Source organism: Lithobates pipiens, unplaced genomic scaffold (genome assembly GCF_037356315.1).
Source record: "Lithobates pipiens isolate NorthernLeopardFrog02 unplaced genomic scaffold, aLitPip1_a1.2 Scaffold_13, whole genome shotgun sequence".
Lineage (NCBI taxonomy): Eukaryota > Metazoa > Chordata > Amphibia > Anura > Ranidae > Lithobates > Lithobates pipiens.
The window spans coordinates 523,038,830-523,064,926 of record NW_027507718.1 but is presented as its reverse complement, the minus strand read 5'-3'; the positions used below and the strand labels follow the sequence as shown (position 1 = coordinate 523,064,926).

Below are 26,097 nucleotides of genomic sequence, written 5' to 3'. Positions count from 1 at the left end.
AGGGGTTTCTTCAGCAATGGTCAGGAGACAAAACTCAGCATATTCACATCACTCAAACCATGAGGGGTTCCCTCCTCTGGTGGCTTCAAAGATAAAATCTATGCAAGTGTCACTCCATCCTTCTGACGTCACATGGATCACAGTGACGTCGGATGCCAGCAACAGAGGTTGGGGCTCTCATTGCCTAACAGAGGTGGCTCAAGGCTCCTGGGATTTTCCCTCTCTGAGAATAGTGTCGAACATCCTAGAGTTAGGATTCCAGGCACTGTTGGCGTTTTCGCTATCTGATAGCAGGGGCATCTGTACTACTCAGGCTGGAAAACACGACGGCAGTAGCCTATGTAAGGAAACAAGGGGATCTGCTCTCCCAAGGCAAAATTCTCCACGCGTGCCCAGCTCACCTACAGTTGAGGGCTTGGTTTTTAAGAGGGGAAGGTTGGAAGCACTAGGATATCCCAAGGAAGTTATTCCCACTCTCTTGAATGCAAGAAGACAAAGTACTAAGAGAGTGTATGAACGAATTTGGGCTAAGTTCTCATCCCATATGTCTTCTAGAGCTAATTCATGTGGCACACCTGCAGTTCAAGTCATCTTGAGTTTCCTGCAATCAGGCCTATATTTGCCCTTATCCGTCAATTCCCTTAGTGTACAGGTGTCAGCAATCTCAGCCATCACTGGGGTGTTGTGGGCCAGACACGCCCTTATTCAATAATTCTTCAAAGGAGCAGTTAGACTGAAGCTGCTCTATCCTCAGTTGATTTTGGTGTTAAAGTACTGTCGGTTGACGGTGTTAAATAAATCTTTGTATTCAGCATTTTGTCCACCCGGGTGTATATGGCGAGTTATTTCCCACACGTTGGCTGCCATGGAGTCTGTCAGGAAAATGGAAAATTCCTTTTTAAAATACTTTCTGTAATTTTCCTTTCCTGATGGACTCCATGGCAGCAGGAGTTCCCTCTCAAATGGCTGGAGTAAGCTAGTTATCGAACACGGCCGATGGTGAGGAGCAAAGATTTATGGGATTGGTGTCCTATAGGGTAGTAGAGGCAGGACTAAACCAATACGTTGACTGCCATGGAGTCCATCAGGAAAGGAAAATTACGATAAGTATTTTGATAGGAATTTTCTTTTTTTTCTTCTTTTTTTACACAAAGTGGTCAGTTTATAAGAAATGTCTAACACATAGCATGTATATAGCAAAAATTACACCCCAAATACATTCTGCTACCTCTCCTGAGTATGACAATACCACATGTATGAGACTTTTACACAGCCTGGCCACATACAGAGGCCCAACATTGTAGTAGTAACTTCAGGTGTTCTAGGAGCATAAATTACACATCTCATTTCATACCTACCTATCACACTTTTGAAGGTCCTTAAGCACCAGGACAGTGGAATTACCCACAAAATGACCCCATTTTAGAAAGCAAACACTCCAATGTATATTCTATGAGGCATGGGCTGCAGATGGGTACTTGGGTTCTCTGATGGGCTGGAGACAGATACTCGGTTACTCTGATGGGCTGGTGACAGGTGCTTGGGTACTCTGATGGGCTGGTGACAGGTACTCGGGTACACCGATGGCCTGGTGACAGGTACTCGGGTACTCTGATGGCCTGGTGGCAGGTACTTGGGTACTCTGATGGGCTGGTGACTGGTACTCGGGTACTCTGATGGGCAGTGACAGGTACTCATATCAGCTGTGACAGGTACTCAGGTACTCATATGGGCTGTGCCAGGTACTCAGGCACTCAGATGGGCTGTGACAGGTACTCAAATGGACTGTGACAGGTACTCAGGTACTCAGATGAACTGTGACAGGTACTCAGATGAACTGTGACAGATACTCAGGTACTCGTGTACTCAGATGAACTGTGACAGGTACTCAGATGGACTGTGACAGGTACTCAGGTACTCGGTTACTCAGATGAACTGTGACAGGTACTCAGGTACTCGGGTATTTAGATGAACTGCGACAGGTACTCAGGTACTCAGATGAACTGTGACAAGTACTCAGGTACTCAGGTACTCAGATGGACTGTGACAGATACTCAGATACTTGGGTACTCAGAAGAACTGTGACAGGTACTAAGGCACTCAGGTATTCGGGTACTCAGACGGACTGTGACAAGTACTCAGGTACTCGGGTACTCAGATGAACTGTGATAGGTACTCAGGTACTCGGGTAATCAGATGGACTGTGACAGGTACTCGGGTACTCAGATGAACTGTGACAAGTACTCAGGTACTTGGGTACTCAGATGGACTGTGACAAGTACTTTGATGGGTGGTGACAGGTACTTTGATGATTGGTGACTAGGGATGGGCGAACGGTTCGGCCCAAGCATAAATTCGGGCTGAACTTTCTTTGTTCAGACGTTCAACGAACGTTGTTTGACCGTTTGTTTGGTCCTCGAACCGACCACAATGCATTGGGATGTAAAACAGTGCATTGTAAGCCCTGATTGGCTGAAGCAGTGAAAGCTTCAGCCAATCAGGGCACAGAGCACTGTCAGAGTCATGATTGGACACTGTCATAATGACTTTATCCAATCATGGCTCATTCCCGCCACCACAGTATAAAAGTATTCTTTCAATGGCAGCCATTTTCAGTGTTATTTCACATTGGAGAGAGATAGAACAGGGCTCTGTTCAGGGCTATTAGTTAGTTAGTGTGCCATACTGTGCTATTTTGCTTCAATTGTCAGTGTAGAAAATTAGTTTAGTGTCAGTCTAGGAATAGTGTGAGTGTAGTGAGAAGGACCATCAATCAGCTTTTCATAGTGTGCAGCTAGAGTAGGGACAGCTCAGATAGTTTCAGTGTAGTGCAGTGAGACTGTGACAGTAATCTTGACATTAGTATATAGCTAGAGTAGGGACAGTTCAGATAGCTTCAGTGTAGTGACGGTTGAACACCATCTATTTGCTTGCGTTACTGCCTGTTTAATGCCATATCGTTTTGCGTGCGTTACTGCCTGTTTAATGCCATATTGTTTTGCATGCGCTACTGCCAGTTTAACTCCATATAGTTTTGTGTGCTTTACTGCCAGTTTAACGCCATATAGTTGTGTACATCACTGTATGTTTGCCGCGTTATATTGCAGTATATTATAGTGTATCCGTGGAGTGTGTCTGTGTAGTGTGAGTACTCAAATTAAAGTGTACCAAACACCTCTTTACATTGATTAAAGTGCATCTACGTAAAGATTCCAACTTCTTTCCATTTGCCTATAAGCACCGCCCCCTCCCTCCCAATAATGTCTGGGAAGACAACAAGGAGAGGCAGACATTCCCTTGGCACTGTAAAGGGGGCCAGCAGCAAATGTGTCCACAGGCAAAGGTGGACGTGGTGGTCGGTCCTGAGGCAGGGCATCATTTCCTCTGTTTAGTGAGTTTGCCAATGCTATTCAGCATGCTTTCAGAATGGGCATTTAGTGCTGCAGGAGGTTTTGTTACTGATCATAGAACGCGTCTGTCCACAGACTCCATGTACCGTTTGACTTTTATAAAAATGAATCAGTCCTGGATTACCAGCTATGAGGCCCCTGATGCCGATGTCACTGATTAAGTCTTTTTTGGATAGAGAATCTCTGCAGGACTTGTTCAATCATTTCATCTGGAAGAATGTTTTTGGTATAGGTTTCATGTGTGCAATTAACACCCAAAGAGCAATTTTTCTGCACCTGTCTGACAGGTGCATATCGTTGCAATTTTTATTAGCAAGGCAAATTCTTGCTTTCATCAAGATTCTCTCTATAGGGTTACGGTTGGAAGGCGCCACCGACACCCAAAGACCAACGCACCCGTTACTTCTATCCAAAGTCAAAGTGACATCAGAAGGTATCCAAAAAAACTCTAATCTTGTTTCCAGTGCACTACATTGTGGCCTCATCATACACACTGGCTCCCCAGCTGTCGCTGAGCAAAATAAAGGCAGCTTGCAGGAAAATCTTAATTTTTTTGGCTTTATAAATTCAATTATCGCTGCAGTAGATACTAGATAAGGTACAGATCTCCCACTTTACAGTTAGACTAAGGGGACCCCCCTAGCACTATATTGGAAGGAATTTTTCATTTTTAGGCTTTCACTTTAAAAATCCAAAAATCAGTGCTCATTTAAAAAATATGTTTTCCACAAACTTTTTTTTTTATTGATCCATGTCCCCAGGGCAGGGCCCGGACCCCTATAACCATCGTATGCCTAATTACTTGCATTTAAGCCTTCAAAATTGGCATTTTTGATATTTGATGTTTGGGTCCCATTGACTTTAAAGGGGATCGTTATTCGGGTCCAAGCTTTTGCGGTGTTCGGACGTTCCGGCCCATCCCTACTGGTGACAGGTCCTCTTTATTAAGGGGGGCAAACAGTGTGGTTGGTGTACACTGTAAGCAGTAAGGAGGTGTTACCGCAATCTCCTTCTCACACACGATCGGTGTGTGAGGAGGAGAACTGGATAACATCTCATTACCACGGTTTGTTGACATTCCGTGACCGGCTGTGATTGGACACAGCTGGCCACGTGGTAAAGAGCCAATTTCTTTGGCTCTTTACTGTAATCGGGGTTGGGCTGTGTCAGAGTGACAAGCCTCATCCCCGATTGCCCCTCTGTGCGCGCTCTAGGGGCATGCATGAGTGCTGCTCATGTGGACAGTACATGTGACTGACTGTGATTGGACACAATCAGTCATGTGGTAAAGAGTCATTTTTTATTGGCTCTTTACACGGATCTGGGATGGGTTGTGTCCGAGGGACACAAATCATCCCTGATTGCTGCGGGACCCCAGGGGCCCGCATGAGCGATGAGAAACCGAGGATGTCATAAGACGCCCGCCCAGGATGGGTGATTCCATCTGCGGACGTCATATGACTATAGCCCGGTATTGAAATAGCAAACCCCTTTGTGGCAACTTGTGTGCATGTTATCAGGCCAAAATCACCAGAGTATGTAAACTTGGTCATGTAAACAGGGTCATTTGGGTAGTTTCTGTTGTCATTATGATTTAAAAAGAGTAAACACAGTTGATTGATAATAAATGGCTTGAGCCAAACACCATGAGTGAAAGAAAAGTTTTTGTGTTATCATTCATATTCTCTGAAAAGCGTCCAATAAATCATAAATTCTACCAGGGTATGTAAACTTATGAGCACAACTGTATATACTGTAACTTACATGCAAAACATTTTACAGAGGTCATGTCCAAGTAAACAGCAAACTAAACAATACGTTAATTGTTTAAAGGCAAATAAAAAGGGCTCATAAAAGATATCCTATATTGCAGTTTATTTTATTCCCAGTTTGTTTTCATGTATATAGTCTAGTATGCATGCCTAAGAAAATTATTTTGTTCTGTTTCCCAGCAAACCTGTTTTTGTATTCAGGTCAGGTCTAAACAAAAGTATGTAACATTTTGGAAAAAATATACAACCAAGAAGTCCAGCACTTGAAGTCATAATAGCAAAAATCTCCACAGACACCATATCTTTCCCTTTAGTGCTCAGATAGGCCGGGATCATGGCAATCCAGACACTGCAGAACACCAGCATGCTGAAGGTGATGTACTTGGCCTCATTAAAACTGTCCGGTAATGTCCTGGCTAAAAAAGCTATAATGAAACTCACAGCTGCCAGAAGTCCCATATATCCCAGGACAGAGTAGAAGCCGATAACTGAACCCTCATTACATTGAATGATGATCTTTTCATGAAAAGAGTGAGTGTCCTTATCATGATATGGAGGAGAAATAGACAACCAATTGATACTAATTAGTAATTGAACTATTGAACAAATGGATGTTATAGAACTGGGAAGCTTGGTTCCCATCCATTTCCTCCAAGGACTTCCAGGTTTGGTGGCTTTAAAAGCAATACACACCATGATACTTTTGGTAAGTAGAGAAGAGACAGCAACCGAGAAGATGACACCGAAAGAGGTCACACGCAGCATGCAGGTTACATCTACTGGACGGCCCAGGAACAAGAAGACACAGAGGAAGCTCAGCATGATGGAGACCAGGAGAAGATAGCTCAGGTTCCGGTTATTAGCTTTAACAATGGGGGTGTCCCGGTAAAGTACAAAAATACCCAATATTAAGCCAGTAATAAGGCAACAAAGGATAGAGACAACTGAAAATATGACAGCAATTTTATCATCAGTGTAGGAGAGAAATTCCACCACTTTTGGAACACACCGATCTTTCTTCGTATTGGGCCATTCATCATCAAGACATTTCATACAGTTTTCACTGTCTGTACGTTAAGAAATAAAAAACACAGATTAGTCAGTCAGGAGCCGGGAGGGAATTGGGGGAAGGATGGAGCCGGAATGGGATCAGGGGAGAGGATGAAGCAGGGATGGGATTGGGTGGATTGATACACCACTACGGTTGTTGTCACCTGGTGCAGTAAAACATGGTGTCACCCCCCGCCCCAGGCACTGAGCAGGTTAGTGCATCGGCATGGCTCTCCCCCTTTGCCTGCCATAGTGGATGGAGCAGGGATGGGATCGGGGGAAGGATTGAGCCAACATAGGATAGGGAGGATAGATGGAGCTGGGATGGGATCAGTGTATGGGAGCCGGGATGGGATCAGGGGATGGATGGAGGTGGGATGGGATCTTTGATTGGGGGGTTAGAGAATATGTTCTAGGGGGTGCTTTAGGAGGGAAGAGGACTTGTGCTGGGGGGTCAAACTTTAAATCGTCCCCCTTCCCTCTAGCACAAGTCCTCTCTAACCCAAAACAAAGAACCCCCTAGCACATATCCTCTAACCCCACCCCCACTTCCTAAAATCACTCCTGGCAGCATAAATGTTACCTGCCAATGCCCCCCCAATCACTATGCCCCCCTCCTCTGCAAGATTCTTGTTACTACAGACCTCAGCCCCAGGCAGATGCTGTAGTGTAGTGTCCCTCCATGGCTCTTCCTCCCAGCCTGTATACTTAAAATGTCAGAGCCAAGGAGAAGGCGGCTATAGTCCAGTGTTCAATGAGTGCAGCCAGTGGGGAGAACCAAGCGAGCTATGCAAGTACGCTTGGGTGAGCATATCACAAACATTAAAAATGGGTATAAATTTCACTCAGTATCCAAACATTATGATTTACATCATGGCGTAACCCAGCAAACACCCTATTTCTGGGTATAGACAAGTTTAGTGCACATTGGAGGGGGAGCTCCCTGGTGCGTGATTTGTCTAGACTAGAAATGATGTGGATATATAAAACACGGTGTTATACTCCATACGGTCTCAATGTGGATGTTGACGTGAACACCTTTATAGATAATGGCTAGACCCCTTTAATGTGAACCACTTCCGAATTCCTGGGCTTGTTCCGTATTTTCGGTCCTGATAAGATTAGAGAATTTTGGAATTATCCACCTTTTTGACAAATCACTGGGGGTGCCCATTCTGAAGTATAGCAATTAATTATTGACCTTGCGGGATTATTTCCATCTATCCGACATCATCCCCTTTGAGGTGATGTGAGGGGTATATCCCGCTTTAGTACTGACCAGTAAGACTTGGTAGAGTGGTTCTGGCCACCCTTTATAATGTTTTAGGTCACCCTGGGAACGGGTTCCATTCATCTTTTTAGGTGGGTGGTGAGGAGGGCTCTATGGTCTCTCTCATCTACATATTGAGACATCATAGAATCCCCGATCCTTTAGGGCCTAGCATCAATTAAAATGTTAGATATTAGGTGATATGAAATAATATTAATATTTGACCACCCTTTCTTAAGAGGTCTACCATAATTGGTGGGCGACCCATAATAAAGTATGGGATAGTAGTCCCCCCCTGTGGGTTTGGGTTAACTAAGCTCACTTGGGGATGTTTTTGTTATTTGTGATTTATGTAGCTTATTTGAGGTCTTTCCCAATGGCCTATGCTATATAAGGCCTAATTGGAATAATGTCCTGTATATGAGAATGTTCCTTTCCTTCTTTATAGAGTTTTATGAAATTTTTAGACTTAAGAAATGGCCTGATGGTCTGATGATCTGACAGTGTCCTTTGCCCATGTGGAAAAGTAAGGTCGTGGAATGATGGTGGGCCCTCCAATGTTCTGGTTGCAGTTACTAGAACTGTGCGTTCGGGTAAGGGGGGGTTGACCTTGTCCGATCGTGCTCTCCTAATGGGTAGGTATGCGACCGGATTATACCATCAGATATGATCCCATTCAGAGAACAGGTTAGTTCTGATTCTCTAGAGTGTTCTTTAGTTTAGTTTATTTTTAAGATTTTTTAATTCACAAAAAAGATCAAATGAGTATGAACCTATTTGTGAAACGGTTTGTGTCCGATTCCTTATAGCGTTCGTGTATTTTAGTTCATTTAGTTTCTTTTAATGATCAGGGCGAACGATCAATTTTGCCCATTTCTAAAATGGCTGATTAGGAGCTGTAGCCAGGAGCTCGGAAGTGGGCGGTTACGTTCTGTAGCTAGTGAGTATTTAGGCGGTGGGTCAGCGCGCCGCCCGTACCCCAGGAAGAAGTCACTTTTGATGAAACGACGTAGGGTGAGCGGCGTGCTGACATTACCGCCATTCCCCGTTGACCAGGAAGGACGGGCAGTGTTAATAAGAGAGAGCCGGCCGGCTCGTGATTGTACTTACGCTTGTACTCAACTGGAATTTGTGAGTTTGTTTTACTTTTATTTCGTTCGTAATAAATTTTTATGCGGAATTACGCTATGGGAGCCTTTCTTTCTTGTCTTATCTAAAAATTCGGTGGAATGTGAGACGTTGTAAGAAAGAGATATAAGAGGTGGAGACGCCAGCAGAACCCATCGGGGAGACCAGGAACGATCGTTTTTTCTTCATGCCTGTACGATCTCCTTAAAAAGAGATCTTGGCAACTGGTAAGCCTCATTGAAATAGGTGGTGGATAGAACTTCCTCTTTGGGCGCACCTGCTATACATCTGAAGGGTGTTTGTAAAGAGTCACTTCAAGGGACTTACTCCATACCTTCGTTCTTCCCTCTCTTTGGACTTTTTATGTACTTCAAGTTTGATGTTTTTATACACAATTTTTCTTGATAGTATACATTGTTTAACACTAGAATTTAACACGTCACATTGTTAATACTGTAATGTATAAGTTTTAGCGCAGCCTTATTTTTTGGGGAGAGAGATGCGATTGTAGCACGTGGGGTGTGTGGGAAAGTCAGATTCCAGGCACCCTGTCCGTCTCTGTCTCACTCCTTCCTCCCTGCACATTGCATGGTGCTTAGGAGATAGTGAAAGGGAAAGAGGAGGGAGCCATAGCGCCCCTCTCAGTGTGGCGCTGGTGCCAGTCTGTGCCTGGTGTCACCCTCCGGCAGGTGTAAAAATTCTTAAATCTAGAGCTCACAATAAAATAGCATGATCATTAAGCTGTTGAACATTTTAAATATATATGAATATGGCATACCTGGAAAATTTTACACAAATATACAATTATTTGATAGCACTGCCTTGCTCTATAAGACAACAAAACAAATTATAACCATAAGTTAAAGAGAAAATTGTAGTGTCTCTGTATATTGGATGACAATGGAAAATTGTAACCTTATATGCCCATTTACACTGGTGGCTATGTACTGTACATGAGCAGGGCCGCTGTTAGAAATCATTGGGCCCTGTACAGTCTACCTGACAGGGCCCCCCGACCCAGCTGTGAAAATATCAAAACTAATAACGATTACATGAAAATCATTATTAGTAGACACAAACATACCATCATACATAAAAAACATATCTGTCTGGAAGCCAAGATTCTCCCCAAACAATAATGCACATATTCCCCCAACTCCCATTTCAAATCAAACCCCTCCCCCCGATTCCACCCCTCAGCTCCTTGCAGTGCGTTATGGCACGCTTATATAGGGACAATGGGCGGGGTCACCGGGTGATGTCACCTCCCCTGCTGGGACTGTGACATCATAATGGGCCGGGACATCACCCGGTGACCCTGCCCATCGTCCCTATAAAAGGTCGCCGCGCAACACGTCCCTGTCATTGCGGCCAGAGAGAGTGTTGAGTCAACATCTCAAGGAAGAAGAAGAGAAGAAAAGAAGGCGGCGGCGACAGTGGCAACAGAAGATTGGGCCACCACTAGTAAAAGAGCTGGAAGAAGGAGCGGAGGCCCGGCAAGAAGAACCGAAGAGGAGGACAAGACCCCTGAAGAGGGGCACAAGACCCCCCAAGATGGAAGAAGACCCCCAGAGCTATGCAATAAATTATTTTAAACCCTTGTGTGGTGTTTTTTTTTACATTTTTTTCACCAGGTGAATGGGTAGGGGTACATTGTACCCCATACTCATTCACATAGGGTTGGGGGCCGGGATCTAGGGGCCCCCTTATTAAAGGGGCTGCCGGATTCTGATAAGCCGCTCGCCCGCAGACCCCTGACAACCAACGGCCAGGGTTGTCGGGAAGAGGCCCTTGTCCTCATCAACATGGGGACAAGGTGCTTTGGGGTGGGGGGGCCGCAGGGACCCGCCTTCCCCAAAGCATCCCCCATGTTGAGGGCACGCAGCCTGGTACGGCTCAGGAGGGGGCGCCATTGACTTCCTTCGCTAGTCCCGGCTACCTGGAGCTGCGTTCAAAATAAACGGACTTTCCTCCGTGTGTGTTGGCAAGTCCGTTCATTTCAAAAGTACGGCGGACTCCCGCCATAGTCCGGCGGAAGTCCGGTTGTGTGTGGGCAGGTCTGCTCATTCGGAAAGTCCGGCAGACCTCCGCTTCAAAGTCCGGCGGGTTGTCCGCCGGGCTAAGTCCGCTGGACAGTCTGATCATGTGTACGCGCCATTACTGGGTGTAATTATAAAAAGTGAGAAATCCACCCCTCCCCCACATAACAAATCCGGGTGATGGAAAGGAATGTTGCAACTGTGATCAGGTGACACACGCACTGCACTATAACAATCATCCGATCACTGGATGTTCTACTCTGCCCATCTCTGACTACATACAGCTACCCAAAATCACTTGTCTGTGTATATTCTGCTGGCTGTTCACTGCAGCATACATTTCCTCTCATACTGATCTGTGGATCACACCCCATGATGAGAAACATCCAGTCAAAACATAGTAAAGGCAGCCAATCCTGGGAGAGCTGGAGGGGAGAAGAGGGGAGGGGGATGTGAATTGTGAACTTTTCACATTAAAAGCGTTTATTGAGTTAAAGGAAAAGTAAACAGTAATACAACTGCGAACAAGCTTAAGTAAATACAGATAGTATTGTACAGCGTTATACCCCAATTCAGCATACAATTCGTGCCCTAAAATGATGTTACCCAATATACAGTGGTGTGAAAAAGTGTTTGCCCCCTTTCTCATTTCCTGTTCCTTTGCATGTTTGTCACACTTAAGTGTTTTGGAACATCAAACCAATTTAAACAATAGTCAAGGACAACACAAGTAAACACAAAATGCAATTTGTAAATGAAGGTGTTTATTATTAAAGGTGAAAAAAAATCCAAACCATCATGGCCCTGTGTGAAAAAGTGATTGCCCCCTAAACCTAATAACTGGTTGGGCCACCCTTAGCAGCAACAACTGCAACCAAGCGGTTGCGATAACGTGCAATGAGGCTTTTACAGCGTCCTGGAGGAATTTTGGCCCACTCATCTTTGCAGAATTGTCCTAATTCAGTTACATTAGAGGGTTTTCGAGCATGAACGGCCTTTTTAAGGTCATACCACAACATCTCAATAGGATTCAGGTCAGGACTTTGGCTAGGCCACTCCAAAGTCTTCATTTTGTTTTTCTTCAGCCATTCGGTGGTGGACTTGCTGGTGTGTTTAGGATCATTGTCCTGCTGCAGAACCCAAGTTCGTTTCAGCTTGAGTACACGAACAGATGGTCGGACATTCTCCTTCAGGATCTCTTGGTAGACAGCAGAATTCATAGTTCCTTTTATCACGGCAAGTCTTCCAGGTCCTGTAGCAGCAAAACAGCCCCAGACCATCACACTACCACCACCATATTTTACTGTTGGTATATTGTTCTTTTTATGAAATGCAGTGTTCCTTCTACGCCAGATATACTTGGACACACACCTTCCAAAGAGTTCCACTTTTGTCTCATCGGTCCACAGAATGTTGTCCCAAAAGTCTTGGGGATCATCAAGATGTGTTGTGGAGAAATTGAGACGAGCTTTGATGTTCTTTTTGCTCAGCAGTGGTTTTCTCCTTGGAACTCTGCCATGCAGGCCATTTTTGCCCAGTCTTTTCCTGATGGTGGAGGCATGAACGCTGACCTTAACTGAGGCAAGTGAGGCCTGCAGTTCCTTGGACGTTGTTGTGGGGTCTTTTGTGACCTCTTGGATGAGTCGTCGCTGCGCTCTTGGGGTAATTTTGGGCGGCCGGCCACTCCTGGGAAGGTTCACCACTGTTCCATGTCTTCGCCATTTGTGGATAATGGCTCTCACTGTGGTTCGCTGGATTCCCAAAGCTTTGGAAATGGCTTTATAACCCTTTCCAGACTGATATATCTCAATTACTTTCTTTCTCAATTGTTCCTGAATTTCTTTGGGTCTCGGCATGATGTGTAGCTTTTAAGGGTCTTCTGGTGGACCTTACTGTGTCAAGCAGCTCCTATTTAAGTGATGCCTTGATTGTGAACAGGTGTGGCAATAATCAGGCCTGGGTGTGGCTAGAGAAATTGAACTCAGGTGTGGACAACCACAGTTATAGTATGTTTTAACAAGGGGGGCAATCACTTTTTCACACAGGGCCATGATGGTTTGGATTTTTTTTCACCTTTAATAATAAACACCTTCATTTACAAATTGCATTTTGTGTTTACTTGTGTTGTCCTTGACTATTGTTTAAATTGTTTTGATGTTCCGAAACACTTAAGTGTGACAAACATGCAAAGGAACAGGAAATGAGGAAGGGGGCAAACACTTTTTCACACCACTGTACCTGGGGTGATAAGGCTAACTATAATTCAAACATTGTAATCAAGTCACATGACTAAAGCCAATCTATACTGAACATATTTGCATACTGTGTCAATATTCTGACCTTATCCACAGTCGAGGTCTAATAATGCGCTCATTTTAAAAAAAAGAAAGAAAACAAGAACAGATAATGAAAATAAGGGAAAAAGGAAAGAATGAAAGTAGAATGACCAACTTAACCTCTAGCATTACATTTGTCTCCTAGAAGCTGAGCATATTTTGTAGAGTAACGGAACACTATCCAAGGTGTCCAAGTAGCATGAAATTTTTCCACTGATTCAGTGGCTTGAGCCACTGTTTCTTCCATAGTATATGTCTCAGATACCCTGAGCAGCCACTCGCCCACCGTTGGGGCTCTGGGGGACTTCCAATGCAGTGGCACCAGGGACTTGGCTGCATTAAGTAGGTGTTTAAGCAAAGAGTGTTTGTATCTCTTCAGGGGTACATCAGTAATGTGGAGGAGACAGCAAGCCGCATCTAACGTGATTGAGGTGTCCGTGATTTGAGCTATCAAATTCCTCACTTCATCCCAGAAGGGCGCCAGTTTGGAGCAACCCCACCATATATGTGTAAGCGTACCCACCTCACCTTGGCATCTCTAACACATTTCCGGGACCTGAGGAAACCATTTATGCAGTTTATCAGGAGTATGATACCAGTGTGTCAACATTTTATAGCACGTTTCTTGTGTTCTCGTGCTAATAGAGCACTTATGAGCCAGTGCACATGCCCTTCCCCATTGGGAATCCGTAATGTTCCTCTGTAATCCCTGTGCCCATTTGTTCCTGAACCTATCCACCTCTTGTCCCTTCACCTGTTGCAGCCACTTATAGGCCAACGAGGTCGCCTTGTGTAATCTTTCGCCTGAAGCACATACCTCCTCGAGGTCTGTGAGCTGTCTAATGAAGTGTCGTTTGTGTTTTGAGGATGTGACAAAGCTCCTGATCTGGAAATAATTCCATAAGGGAAACGCTGGATCCCCCCAGTCTCTTCTAAGGGTCTCTAAATCCTTCAATTTGCCCCCAGAGAGACAGTCTTTTACCAGTCTTGGGGCGTTAGAATCTGTGTCGCAAAACAGGACGTTCTCTATACCTGGTTTAAAGTCGGGATTACTGTAGAGCGGTGTTAGAGGGCTGAGGGGGGTAGTCACCGCAAACCGTTTTGAGTTTGCGTGCAGAATTGATAGCGTAGTCTCTGTCAGGGGGTTCAAACTAATCGTGTTCTTGAGGCTGTTCAAAGAGAGCCAAGGGGAAAAGCGCAGTCTGTTGTCTGTTAGCATATCTTCCAATCTTACCCAATCTTTGTCCGCCATATGACAATGCCAATCAATTATCCTAGTAATATGTGCTGCTACCTGATATTTCTTCAAGTCGGGTAGTCCCATCCCCCCGTCAACTTTTGGTTTCGACAAGAAGGCATACTTGATCCTCGCTCTCCCATTGTGCCACAGGAAGCGTAAGGCCAAGGATTTAAGTTTAAGAAAAAAGCTTCTGGGGATGGAAATTGGTAATGCTCTAAATAAATAGGTCAGTCTGGGCAATACCGACATTTTCAGGATCGCCGCACGACCGAACCACGAGAACAACCCCGTATTCCATGAACCCAGGTCACTTTCTATCGTTTTCAGCATTGGAATAAAATTGTGTTCAAAGACTTTTTTGGAGTCTGGAGAAATCCAAACCCCAAGGTACTTAAGTGCCACAGCCTCCCATCGGAAGGGGCAATTATGCTTGGTTCTATTCAGTTCGTCCTGGGATAGAGCAATGTTCAAGGCCTCCGACTTGGAATAATTAATTTTTAGATTAGACAAGTATCCAAATTTAGTAAAGGCTTTCAATAAATTGGGAATCGTCGTGTGTGGGTCTGTCAAGAAAAATAGCAAATCGTCGGCGTAGGCCGCAACTTTGAACTTCCTACCCTGCACCCCGAATCCCCTTATCGAGACATCCTTATTAATCAATCTGATGAACGGTTCCAGGGATAAAATAAACAGAAGGGGTGACAAAGGGCAACCCTGTCTGGTTCCATTTGCAATACTCACAGGAGCAGACAAGGAACCGTTCACCCTCACTCTAGCAGTGGGATTTTGGTATATAGCTGAGATCCAGGTCATCATCTGTGTCTTCAACCCTATCTGTTGGCATGTGGCAGTCATGTAATCCCACGCCACTCGGTCGAAGGCCTTCTCCGCGTCCGTGGACAGGAGAAGGCCTCCGATCTTCCCCCTGTGAGCCACTTGTGAAAGCAAAAGCGCTTTAATAATGTTGTCTTTAGCCTCTCTTCCTGGCATAAAGCCAACCTGTTCTGGACCAATCAGTTCAGCCAAAAAGGGGTTCAATCTATTAGCTAATATCTTGGTTAATATTTTGAGGTCCAGATTTAAGAGAGAGATTGGCCTGTAATTCGCACATGATGATGGATCCTTATTAGGCTTGGGTATCACCGCTATGTGGGCCGATAAAAACTCGGGAGGAACCTTCCGGGGCGAGGACAAAGAGTTCAAAGCTTTTCTCAGAGGGCCTGAGAGAATCTCCGAAAAAGTTTTAAAGTAGATGGCCGAGTAACCATCAGGTCCTGGGGATTTTCCCGTCTTCAAGTCTGTTATTGCCCTTTTAATTTCAGTGTCAGTAATCTGTAGGTCTAGGGAAGCTAAGTCTTGTTCTCCTAGAGAGGGGAGACCGCTCTCTCGTAGAAATTCTCCAATAATTTGGGATCTATCGCCCTGTAGGTCTCTAGGTCTATTTTGGGGGGGAAGATTATATAACTCAGTGTAATACTTGTGGAAATGTGCTGCAATGTCCTCATTATTCACATCCAGGGAACCAGTCGCACTACGTATGCCAGTTATGGTATGGCTAGAATTATGTTCCTTCAGGGCTCTGGCTAACAGCCTACCTGCCTTGTTACCCCCTTCATAGTAAATTTTTTTCTTAAAAAAGAGCATACGTCTAGCTTTCATATGTAACAGATCCAAATATTGCTTCCTAGAGTTCACTAAGTCTGTGGCCGTTCTCTCGCACAATGTGCGTTTGTGGAGTGTATCTAGTTTACCTATTTTAACTAGAAGATCTTTCATCTCTGTCTCTCTTTCACGTTTACGTTTCGCCCCTAATTTGATTAGTACCCCCCTTATGGTACATTTATGCGCTTCCCATAACACCAATGGGTCTGTGTCCGGTAGGTCATTGTTTACGAAAAATTCCTTAAGAGCTGTCTCAATCAAGGGTAGAGTCACCGGATCCGTCAGGAGGGAGGGGTTCAGTTTCCAAGAGTTGTATGTCTGGGTCTGTCTGTCAGGATCCAGGGAAATTGCAATGGGGGCATGATCTGAAATAACCTGTGTACCAATTTTGGCCGCACTAACCACCGGCAGGTCACGTTGCGTCACAAATAAATAATCAATGCGGGAATATTTATTATGTGGGATCGAGTAGTACGTGTAATCCCTTCCTTCCGGATTAAGCATACGCCATATATCTACTAATTGCAGCGTCTGCAACAGACGTTTGATACGCTTCAAAATTTGGAAAGAGACACATGACCTCCCCGTGGAAGTGTCCGCCAGAGGATCTAGTGGGATATTAAAATCCCCTCCTAAAATGACACCCCCCTCTGCAAAGCCCTGTAGTTCTGACATCATACGTCTACAAAATTGAAGATGGTTGGTATTGGGGAAATAAACATTAGCTAGGGTGAGGGGCCTACCCCTATAGGAGCCCTTTAGGAAGATGTATCGACCCTCCGTATCCGACAGCGTCTCCTCGACCACGAAAGGGGCGTCTTTCCCTAATAGGATCGACACGCCCTTCGTCTTTGAGAGAGCGCTCGTCGCATGAAAGGATCTCGTAAAGAATTTATTTGTCATTCTGTAAGTCTGGTGGGAGACAAAGTGCGTCTCCTGTAAGAAGACACACTGTGGCCTACTCTTTTGCAGCTCCCTGAGAACCGCGGTTCTTTTTTCTGGGATGTTAAGTCCCTTCACGTTATGTGATATTATCGTGGGCATATGGCCCAGTGTCGCGTAAGCCATTTGTATTTTTTGTGTTCCGCAATCCCCCCAAGTTGTACAGGCAAATGCAACCTAAAATGGCTTGGATCACACAGCTATTAAGAAGACGTTAGTCAAACAACTATCAATGAAGCAATAAAACTTCTGGGAGTTATATACCTATGTACAGTCTCTCAGAGGAAAATAGGCGATTCAGGTAAAGAGCGGAAAGAGAGAGAGGGGAAAAAAGGAAGAAGCAGTAGAGGAAAGGAAAAGGTAGGGAGAAGACTAAGAAGGGGAGGAAAAAGAGAGGTAAAGAAAAGAGAGAAAAGAGGAGGGGGAGACGTAAGGTAGACAAAGAAGTAAGGGAGGAAAGAAAAATGGAAACAGCCAGAAAGAAGAGACTGTCCCTAGATAGTAAACAACGTATATTAAAACCTCTGTTAGCTGAGCCCAACTAACAGGGTGGTAAATTAGCCTCTCTAGGGATCGGAGAAATATCCGGTCCAGTGAGGCTCGGTAGGAGCGAGGGTCAGACCAGATAGCGTAATATGCTATCCAGAGGGCTGACTTATATTTGCGACTGTCAAGTCAATTAAATCAGAAAAAATAAATACATAAACTTGCGCTGAGATAGGGGAGAGAATCAGCCAAATAACTATCAAATAATATAATAATAGAAAATTGTCATCAGAACCGGGCCTCTCACGAGAAGAGGTCCAACATTGCAAGCTTTCCAGCCTAAAACATCCGTTCCCTGAGTCATTTGTTACATATTGTAAATCGTTAAAGGGAAATTAACCCTGTGAGTGAACACCTGGGCTTCTAATACAGTCTAAGGCCTCCAGGTGTCACCGAAGGAAACAAGAGTCCAGCAGCACCAATTGCTCCTGATAGTGAGTCCATTGGTGCGGAAGCAAAAGTTTGCTTGGCATACAGCCCCTGTGCTCTTCTCAGTCCGTGACACAAAAACATAGAGTAAAAATGAAAAAACAAAAGAGAAGGCCAAATCCATGATAAGGGTGTCAGCTACCTTAACCCGCAGATCCTCAACTAGACTCCCTGCTGACCGAGGCATCTGATATAGCTTCCTGGATCTGGGATCAATTGTAAATATGGACTCCTCTGCGATGGTCAATAACATAGAGACTGAAGCAGTCTGGAGATAAAGCACAGGGTTTACTCACGAGGCACAAAAAGAGATAAATAAAAGCAACAAAACAGAAGAAAAAAAAAAAACAGTAACTTGAACTCTACATAGTCCCAAAGAGGCACTGTCACCTCAAAAGAGCTTGGCAAACACGTCTAGATTGTATTAACTTTGTCGTGAAGTGAAGTAGTGCCTCAAGAACAGTTATGAGGCAGATGACCTAACAGAAAATTAGCCCGGGACCTCCTCTCTGGGCCTAGATGACGTTGGTCTGGCGTTGGGAGTCCCCACACAGGGCTGACCACCTTTGTTGTTCCTTGACCGCTTCGATAGGCGTTTCTCCGGTGTAGAAAGAGGTGAGCTGGGAGGTGACCTGTTGCCCAATGGCAGTTGAAATTCTTGATACCAGTCCGGGAGGGACATCAAGTCAATATGTAGAGTTTCGCAGAAATCTGGAAGATCTTGGGGAGTGCGGAGTGAGATCTGTTTACCACCATGCATGACAACTAACGCGAAGGGGAAGCGCCAGGAGTATCTGATCTCCTTTTCTCTGAGAACATCCAGCAGGGGGCGTAGAGCTCTCCTGTTACGTAGAGTGATTTGGGACAGGTCTTGAAAGAGCATAATGGAGGCACCGTTAAAGATTATACGATCATTTCTCCTGGCTCTTCTCATAATGTCCTCTTTGAGGGGAAAACTCTGGAGACAACATATAATGTCCCTAGGAGGTGCTGAGTCCGGCCCTTTCATCCTGAGTGCTCTATGAGCGCGAACAAACTCTATTGCAGTGTCTTCCTGCCGGTCTAATAGGCTATTAAAAAGTCTCTGCAGGGCTGGGGCAATCTGCTCCGTTTCTACCGATTCGGGTATCCCCCGTACCCTAATGTTGTTCCTCCTCCCCCTGTTGTCCAAATCTTCTAAATGGCGATTCATTTCAATGAAATGGGATGAGTGTGCCTCTGCCACTGACTCCAAGGCCCGCAACTCCCTGTCTCTACGCTTCCCTGCGGTCTCTACTGTGGAGATTTTTTCTGTGAAGACAAGCAGGTTGGATTTTAGGTCCGTTATGTCGGCCGAGAATGTGGACTTGATGTCTGCCGCAAAGCCAGACATATGTTCATATGTAAGGGGTTTGGCGGTGTTCAGGAGGCCCCTACCTGCATCCTCTGCTGCGGATTGGGAGTCCTCACTGAAATCCTCTTCCTCGCCATGCTCCGGCGCCATCTTGTCCGGCCTGCTCTGTCTCTGCACGGACTGGGAACGGAACATTTCGTTGATGTTCCGCGCGGTACCGCTGGAATGAGCCCTCCGGGCACTGGAGTGAGGTGTGAGCTGGGTTTTCCGACCCATGTTAGGCTGTTAACCGTGGACAATTCGGGCTCTTGCTGACTCTCTCCCCAGAGCTCAACTAGTGCGCCGCCATCCTCGCCGCTGGCCAAGCCACGCCCCCCCGAATTGTGAACTTTTCACACAGGATGTGCCTGTCTCAGGCTAGTGCACGAGATATGTAAATCACCTGTCATTCACAGCAAGGGGGAAGATTTGACAATTTTTATCTCACTGAACAATAAAAGAAAATTGCGCAGAGCTTTATTAATTTTGTGTGGCAAGACTGGGCTCAAATGATAGGAAATCTTATTCTCTGCATTATGACATAAAAACAAAATTGGATTTACATCCACTTTAACGCAGTATATTTTATTACATTACTGCACGTTTACTACAGTATATTGCAGTGCATTAGTGCATGTTTAGTGCTGTGTGTTTCAGTGCGTTATTGCAGCATTATCGCAGTATAATGCTGTTTTTTAGTGCATGTTTAAGTATTCAGTATATTTCAGTGTGGTGATGCATGTTTACCGCTGCATATTGTAGTGTGTTACTGCTTGTTTAACACAGTATATTTCAGTGTGGTGATGCCAGTTTACCGCTGCATATTGCAGTGTGTTACTGCTTGTTTAACGCAGTATATTTCAGTGTGGTGATGCATGTTTATGGCTGTATATTGCAGTGCGTTACTGCATGTTTAATGAAGTATATTTCAGTGCATTATTGCCAGTTTACCGCAGAATATCGCAGTGTTTTAGTGCACGTTTAATGAAGTATATTTCAGTGGATTATTGCAGTTTTACCACAGTATATTGCAGTGCATTAATGCGCGTTTAATGCAGTATGTTTCATTGCTTTACTGCACGTTTAAAGCAGTATATTTTAGTGTCTTATTTCAGGTTTACCACAGTATATTGCAGTGCATTAGTGCACATTTAATGCAGTACATTTCAGTGCATTTTAGCAGGTTTACCACAGTATATTGCAGTGCGTTAGTGCAGGTTTACCACAGAATATTTCAGTGCATTATTGCAGGTTTACCACAGAATATTGCAGTGTGTTACTGCATGTTTAACACAGTACATTTTATTACATTACTGCACGTTTACTACAGTATATTGCAGTGCATTCGTGCACTTTTAATGCAGTGTATTTCAGTGCATTATTGCAGCTTTATCGCAGTATAATTCAGTGTTTTAGTGCATGTTTAAAGCAGTATATTTCAGTGTGGTGATGCACGTTTACCACTGCATATTGCAGTGTTTTACTGCTCGTTTAACGCAGTATATTTCAGTGTGGTGAGATCACAATAATCTGCCAAACAGGAAGAGCAAAGACATGGCTTAAATAGAAGTTAGTGGAAGGAGCAAGGAACTCAAAGTTCAGCATAAACAAGGCACAAGGCAAGGTTATCCAAAGTATCAGAGTGAGTGCTAGCCCAGCATTACAGAATACAGATGTAGCGGTACCCCCATAGTAGCTGCTGGTGAATAGAGATCTCCCATCCTGCACAGCCAGGCACACTGATTTTTTCCACAGGCTCACTGAGACAGGAAACAGTCCATGGAGCTTTGTTTTGTTTTTTTATTTAGGGGTTAATAACTTGGATGGGGATAGGGTTATTATGGGATGCCCACTTGACTGGAACAAAAGTCTCTTCAGGGACACTTAATTATATACCCTCCTCTTCCTCCAACACATCACTTGCTTGCAGAAACACTCAGGCCCAGCTGGAACACTGTTGGGGGGTTTGACAAGGCACTCTTACAGCCCCTTACAGGCAGGGACCGCAGGCCCCTTACAGGCTAGGACCGCAGGCCCCTTTAGTGTGTAGAAAAGTCTCAGTGTCCAGATATCATCCTGTGGCTACTGATCCCAGCACACCTATTCAGGCACTGCTATGCCACCTGGCTGCAGCTTTCCGCTTCCTGGATAATCTTCCACAGCCATCCCAGATTGCCGCTCCTCTCAGGCTGTCTGTCAGTCCTCCACAACTGTCTCAATCACCAGCCACCCGGCTGTGTTCTACAAGGAGATCTCCTTGACATGCTCACCAGCTCCTGCTGTCCTTATACCTTCTCCTGTGCCACTGAACAGGACTCCTCCATGTGTTGTGAGAGGATGCCTCCTACACTCAAGCCCCAGACCTGAGGTCCCCACCCCCAGGCTAGGGGGCTACCCTCAAGGGCCTCTGACAGCCTCCTCAGCACTCCATCTGAACTCCATTTGGTTTGGGCCCTCATGATTGCTCCAGGCAGCTCCTCCTAACCCCCCTCCCAATCTTCTGGAAGTTTCTCTAAAGTTCCACTAAGTACGGGGAGATAGAACAGGTGCTGCCTAATGAGTCATCCAGCCTCTTTAAATCACTCACCCTGACCCAGATCTAAAAGAGACAGGCTTGGCTGCCAGCCAAGCCTAAATTTACCTATTCTGAAAAATAAAACCTTTACATTACCTAGCACTCTATACTAGAGGGTGCTAAACAGAAGTAGGGATTATGTATCATACTTAGTGCAGTGGCTTGGGGTGGATTATGTATCATAAGTATCATACTGAGTGCAGTGGTCAAGAGAGTAATATGTACAGAAGGCCAGATGTGTTTTACGTACCGTGTGCAGATGTCAGGAATATGTAAACCTACAGAGCACAGGGGTCATGAATGTGTCATGTACAGAGTGCAGAGGGTCAGGATTAAAAGTGAAGCACAGCTCAGAAAACAGTGTGCAGGGGTGGGGAGTCTGTATCATACATAGTGCAGGTGTCAGGAGTATATAGTTTCAATGGTAAGGAGGACATAAATCAGTAAACTTTACCAGATATATTGGAGATCTCTCCTTCTGGGCATGTGACACACTCATAGCAGCATTTATGAATTGAGCATCCAAACTTTTTTCTGTAACCAGGTAAACAGGGCCCTGAGCATCGAGATATCAGAACCTGAAGATAAAACATTGAAGTCTATGGTGAAATACAAAGAGGTTATGGGGTGGTTTTATAAAGAAATCATTTTAAACTGGATTGGTGCACTGGTGTGTATTTCAAATAAATAATTTCAAGAAAATCTGACTAGGTGCTTGAAAGGAACAATGGAACACTGGAGCAATGCTGTGAAATTAAAATCACCTCCCAAAAGTCAGAGTTATTGTTGCTGAAAGTATATTGCCTGTAGGTTACAATAAACAACAACACTAAAGAAATTATACTTTGCTACAATATAAAGTAGTGAGTGTACAGATTGTAAAGAGATCCTATTAGAGACCCTCAGAGAGTTATTTGCCATGAGGTGCCATGTTGAACGTCCAGTGACCAGTATTAGAGAGTGAGAGCAATAACACCAAATTTAATATACCTGCTCCCAATTCACATCTGAGACCTTGTAACACTAACGAGTCACATGACACCGAAGAGGAAAAATGGCTAATTGGGCCCAATTTGGACACTTTCACTTAGGGGTGTACTCACTTTTGTTGTTGAGTCAGTTTGAGGGGACAGAAAATTTACACTGTTATACAAGCTGTACACACACTACATTCTAGCAAAGTCTCATTTCTTCAGTGCTGTCACATGAAAAGATATAATAAAATATTTACAAAAATGTGAGGGGTGTACTCGCTTTTGTGAGATACTGTATAAGTCAAGTACAGAGGGTTTTTGGCCCTGAATGTATTTTGTCCATGTAAATCTATTAGTAAAATCGACATTGGCTGTGTCTTTTGCCTATTATTATGATATGATCCCACCTTGTTAGTAAATTTCCATGTTATGGCTTCAGGGTTGACATGAAGCTGGAGATCCTCTGGAGCCCAGGGCGTAAAGTTTCCTACTTCCTTATAAATTGCAGTATCATCATCCTGCAGTATCCAATTAGTTATTCTGTAGTGATAAACAAATTCTCCATATTCATTAAACAATGGCACTGGCTCAGCTGAATCAAAGGGGAGTTTAATTTTCTTTAGTTGGTAGCGCAACTTAAAAATAAAAAGAGCAAAATAAGTTAAATTGTTATAAAAACCTGTATGATGGGACAAATTATATTTATCAGATGATCCAGGCATTTCATAGCTCTTCGCTCAAAATACAAAAGTTATCTGACTTATGCTGTCAATGAAGTTGAATTCACTTCTATAGCCGCGTACACACGGGCGGACTGTCTGGCCAACTTAGTCCGTCAGACAATCCGACGGACAGTCCGTCATACTTTCGAATGAACGGACTTGACCACACACACCACTTTTTGAGCGGACTAATATGGCGTACTAAGTCCGCCATACTATCCGCCCTACTTTTGAAATGAACGGACTCGCCCACACACGCGGAGGAAAGTCCGCTCATTTCGAGCGCGTCTCCAGGTAGGCGGGGCCCGCGAAGGAGACGTCGCTGACCCCGCCGCCTGGTATGGACTTAAAGGGGAACTCCAACGCCGAAAAAAAACGGCGTGGGGGTCCCCCCCAAGTCCACAACAGACCCTTGTCCGAGCACGCTACCCGGCCGGCCAGGAAAGGGGGGCGAGCGAGCGAGCAACCGTACCAGGCCGTGTGCCCTCAACATGGGGGGGTGCCTTGGGGAAGGGGGGGCCGCGCGGCCCCCCCACCCCAAAGCACCTTGTCCCCATGTTGATGAGGACAAGGGCCTCTTCCCGACAACCCTGGCCGTTGGTTGTCGGGGTCTGCGGGCGGGGGGCTTATCGGAATCCGGGAGCCCCCTTTAATAAGGGGGCCCCCGGATACCGGCCCCCCACCCTATGTGAATGAGTATGGGGTACAATGTACCCCTACCCATTCACCTGTAAAATAAAAGTACCAAAAAAAACACAACACACGAGATAAAATACTTTATTGCACAGCTCCGGGGGTCTTCCGTCTTCGGGGGTCTTCTCGCTGGACTCCTCCGCTATCTTCTTGTAGCTCTTTTGCTAGCGGAGGAGTCCGGCTTTCTTCCTCGCCGCCGGCCTCTTCTCCCGATTTCGGGGGTCTTGTCCCCCTCTTCGGTTCTTCTGCCGGGCCACCGCGCCTTCTTATAGCTCTTTTACAGGCGGTGGCCCGGTCTTCTGTTGCCGCCGCCGCCGCCTTCCGTTCTTCTTCTTCTTCTTCTTCTCAATGAGATGTTGCCTCGACGATCTCTCCGGCCGGAATGCCAGGGACGCACTGCGCGGCCACTTATATAGGGACAATGGGGCGGTGTCACATGGCTTTATGTCACATGGGTTGGTTCTAATGGGTTGATGTCACATGGGGACTATGACATCGTAAGGGGGCGGGGTCACCATGTGACACCAACCCATGTGACATAAAGCCATGTGACACCACCCCATTGTCCCTATATAAGTGGCCGCGCAGTGCGTCCCTGGCATTCCGGCCGGAGAGATCGTCGAGGCAACATCTCCTGGAGAAGAAGAAGAAGAAGAAGAAGAACGGAAGGCGGCGGCGACAGAAGACCGGGCCACCGCCTGTAAAAGAGCTATAAGAAGGCGCGGTGGCCCGGCAGAAGAACCGAAGAGGGGGACAAGACCCCCGAAGTCGGGAGAAGAGGCCGGCGGCGAGGAAGAAAGCCGGACTCCTCCGCTAGCAAAAGAGCTACAAGAAAATAGTGGAGGAGTCCGGCGAGAAGACCCCCGAAGACGGAAGACCCCCGGAGCTGTGCAATAAAGTATTTTATCTCGTGTGTTGTGTTTTTTTTGGTACTTTTATTTTACAGGTGAATGGGTAGGGGTACATTGTACCCCATACTCATTCACATAGGGTGGGGGGCCGGTATCCGGGGGCCCCCTTATTAAAGGGGGCTCCCGGATTCCGATAAGCCCCCCGCCCGCAGACCCCGACAACCAACAGCCAGGGTTGTCAGGAAGAGGCCCTTGTCCTCATCAACATGGGGACAAGGTGCTTTGGGGTGGGGGGGCCGCGCAGCCCCCCCTTCCCCAAGGCACCCCCCCATGTTGAGGGCACGCGGCCTGGTACGGCTCAGGAGGGGGGGCGCTCGCTCGCCCCCCTTTCCTGGCCGGCCGGGTAGCGTGCTCGGACAAGGGTCTGTTGTGGACTTGGGGGAGACCGATTTTTTTCGGAGTAGGGGTTCCCCTTTAAGTCCATACCAGGCGGCGGGGCCAGTGACATCTCCTTCAGGGGGCCCTGCCTACCTGGATACCCACCCGGAGAAAAGTCCGCTCATTTCAAAAGTACGGCGGACTGGCATACACACGGGCGGATTGTCCGCCGAAATGCGAGTCCGACGGACAGTATTACGGAAATTCCGAAATACTTAGTCCGCCAGACTGCACGCTGAAAAAGTCAGCTGAAGCCCACACACGAGCGGACTGTCCGCTGAAATGTGTTTCGGCGGACTAAGTTGGCCAGACAGTCCGCCCGTGTGTACGCGGCTTATCACTTTGCTTTACATTTTATTTTAATTACAATCTTTTTTTACTTTATATACTTTTTATACTTTGCATCTCCCGTGCTTTTCATGCATACCATCTAACATGGTGCCTAGGGATGAGTAAACCAATCTAGTCAGGGTGCTTTAAAGGAGTTGTAAAGGCAGAAGGTTTTTATCTTAAAGCGGGGTTCCACCCTAAAGTGGAACTTCCGCTGATTGGAACCCTCCCCCCCTCCGGTGTCACAATTGGCACCTTACAGGGGGGAGGGGGGTGGAGATACCTGTCAAAGACAGGTATTTACACCCACTTCCGGGT

General features: G+C 45.7%; 1 protein-coding gene across 1 annotated transcript; it reads right to left on the bottom strand.

Annotated features, from left to right (window-relative positions):
• Positions 1 to 5,300: 5,300 nt before the first annotated feature.
• Positions 5,301 to 23,532, bottom strand: LOC143975613 (vomeronasal type-2 receptor 26-like). The gene is made up of 3 exons (XM_077478091.1): positions 23,153 to 23,532; positions 22,226 to 22,349; positions 5,301 to 6,249 (listed from the first exon to the last, which is right to left on the bottom strand). The coding sequence occupies exons 1-3, from the start codon at positions 23,465 to 23,467 to the stop codon at positions 5,342 to 5,344; spliced, it is 1,347 nt and encodes a 448-aa protein (XP_077334217.1). The 5' UTR covers positions 23,468 to 23,532; the 3' UTR covers positions 5,301 to 5,341.
• Positions 23,533 to 26,097: the final 2,565 nt, after the last annotated feature.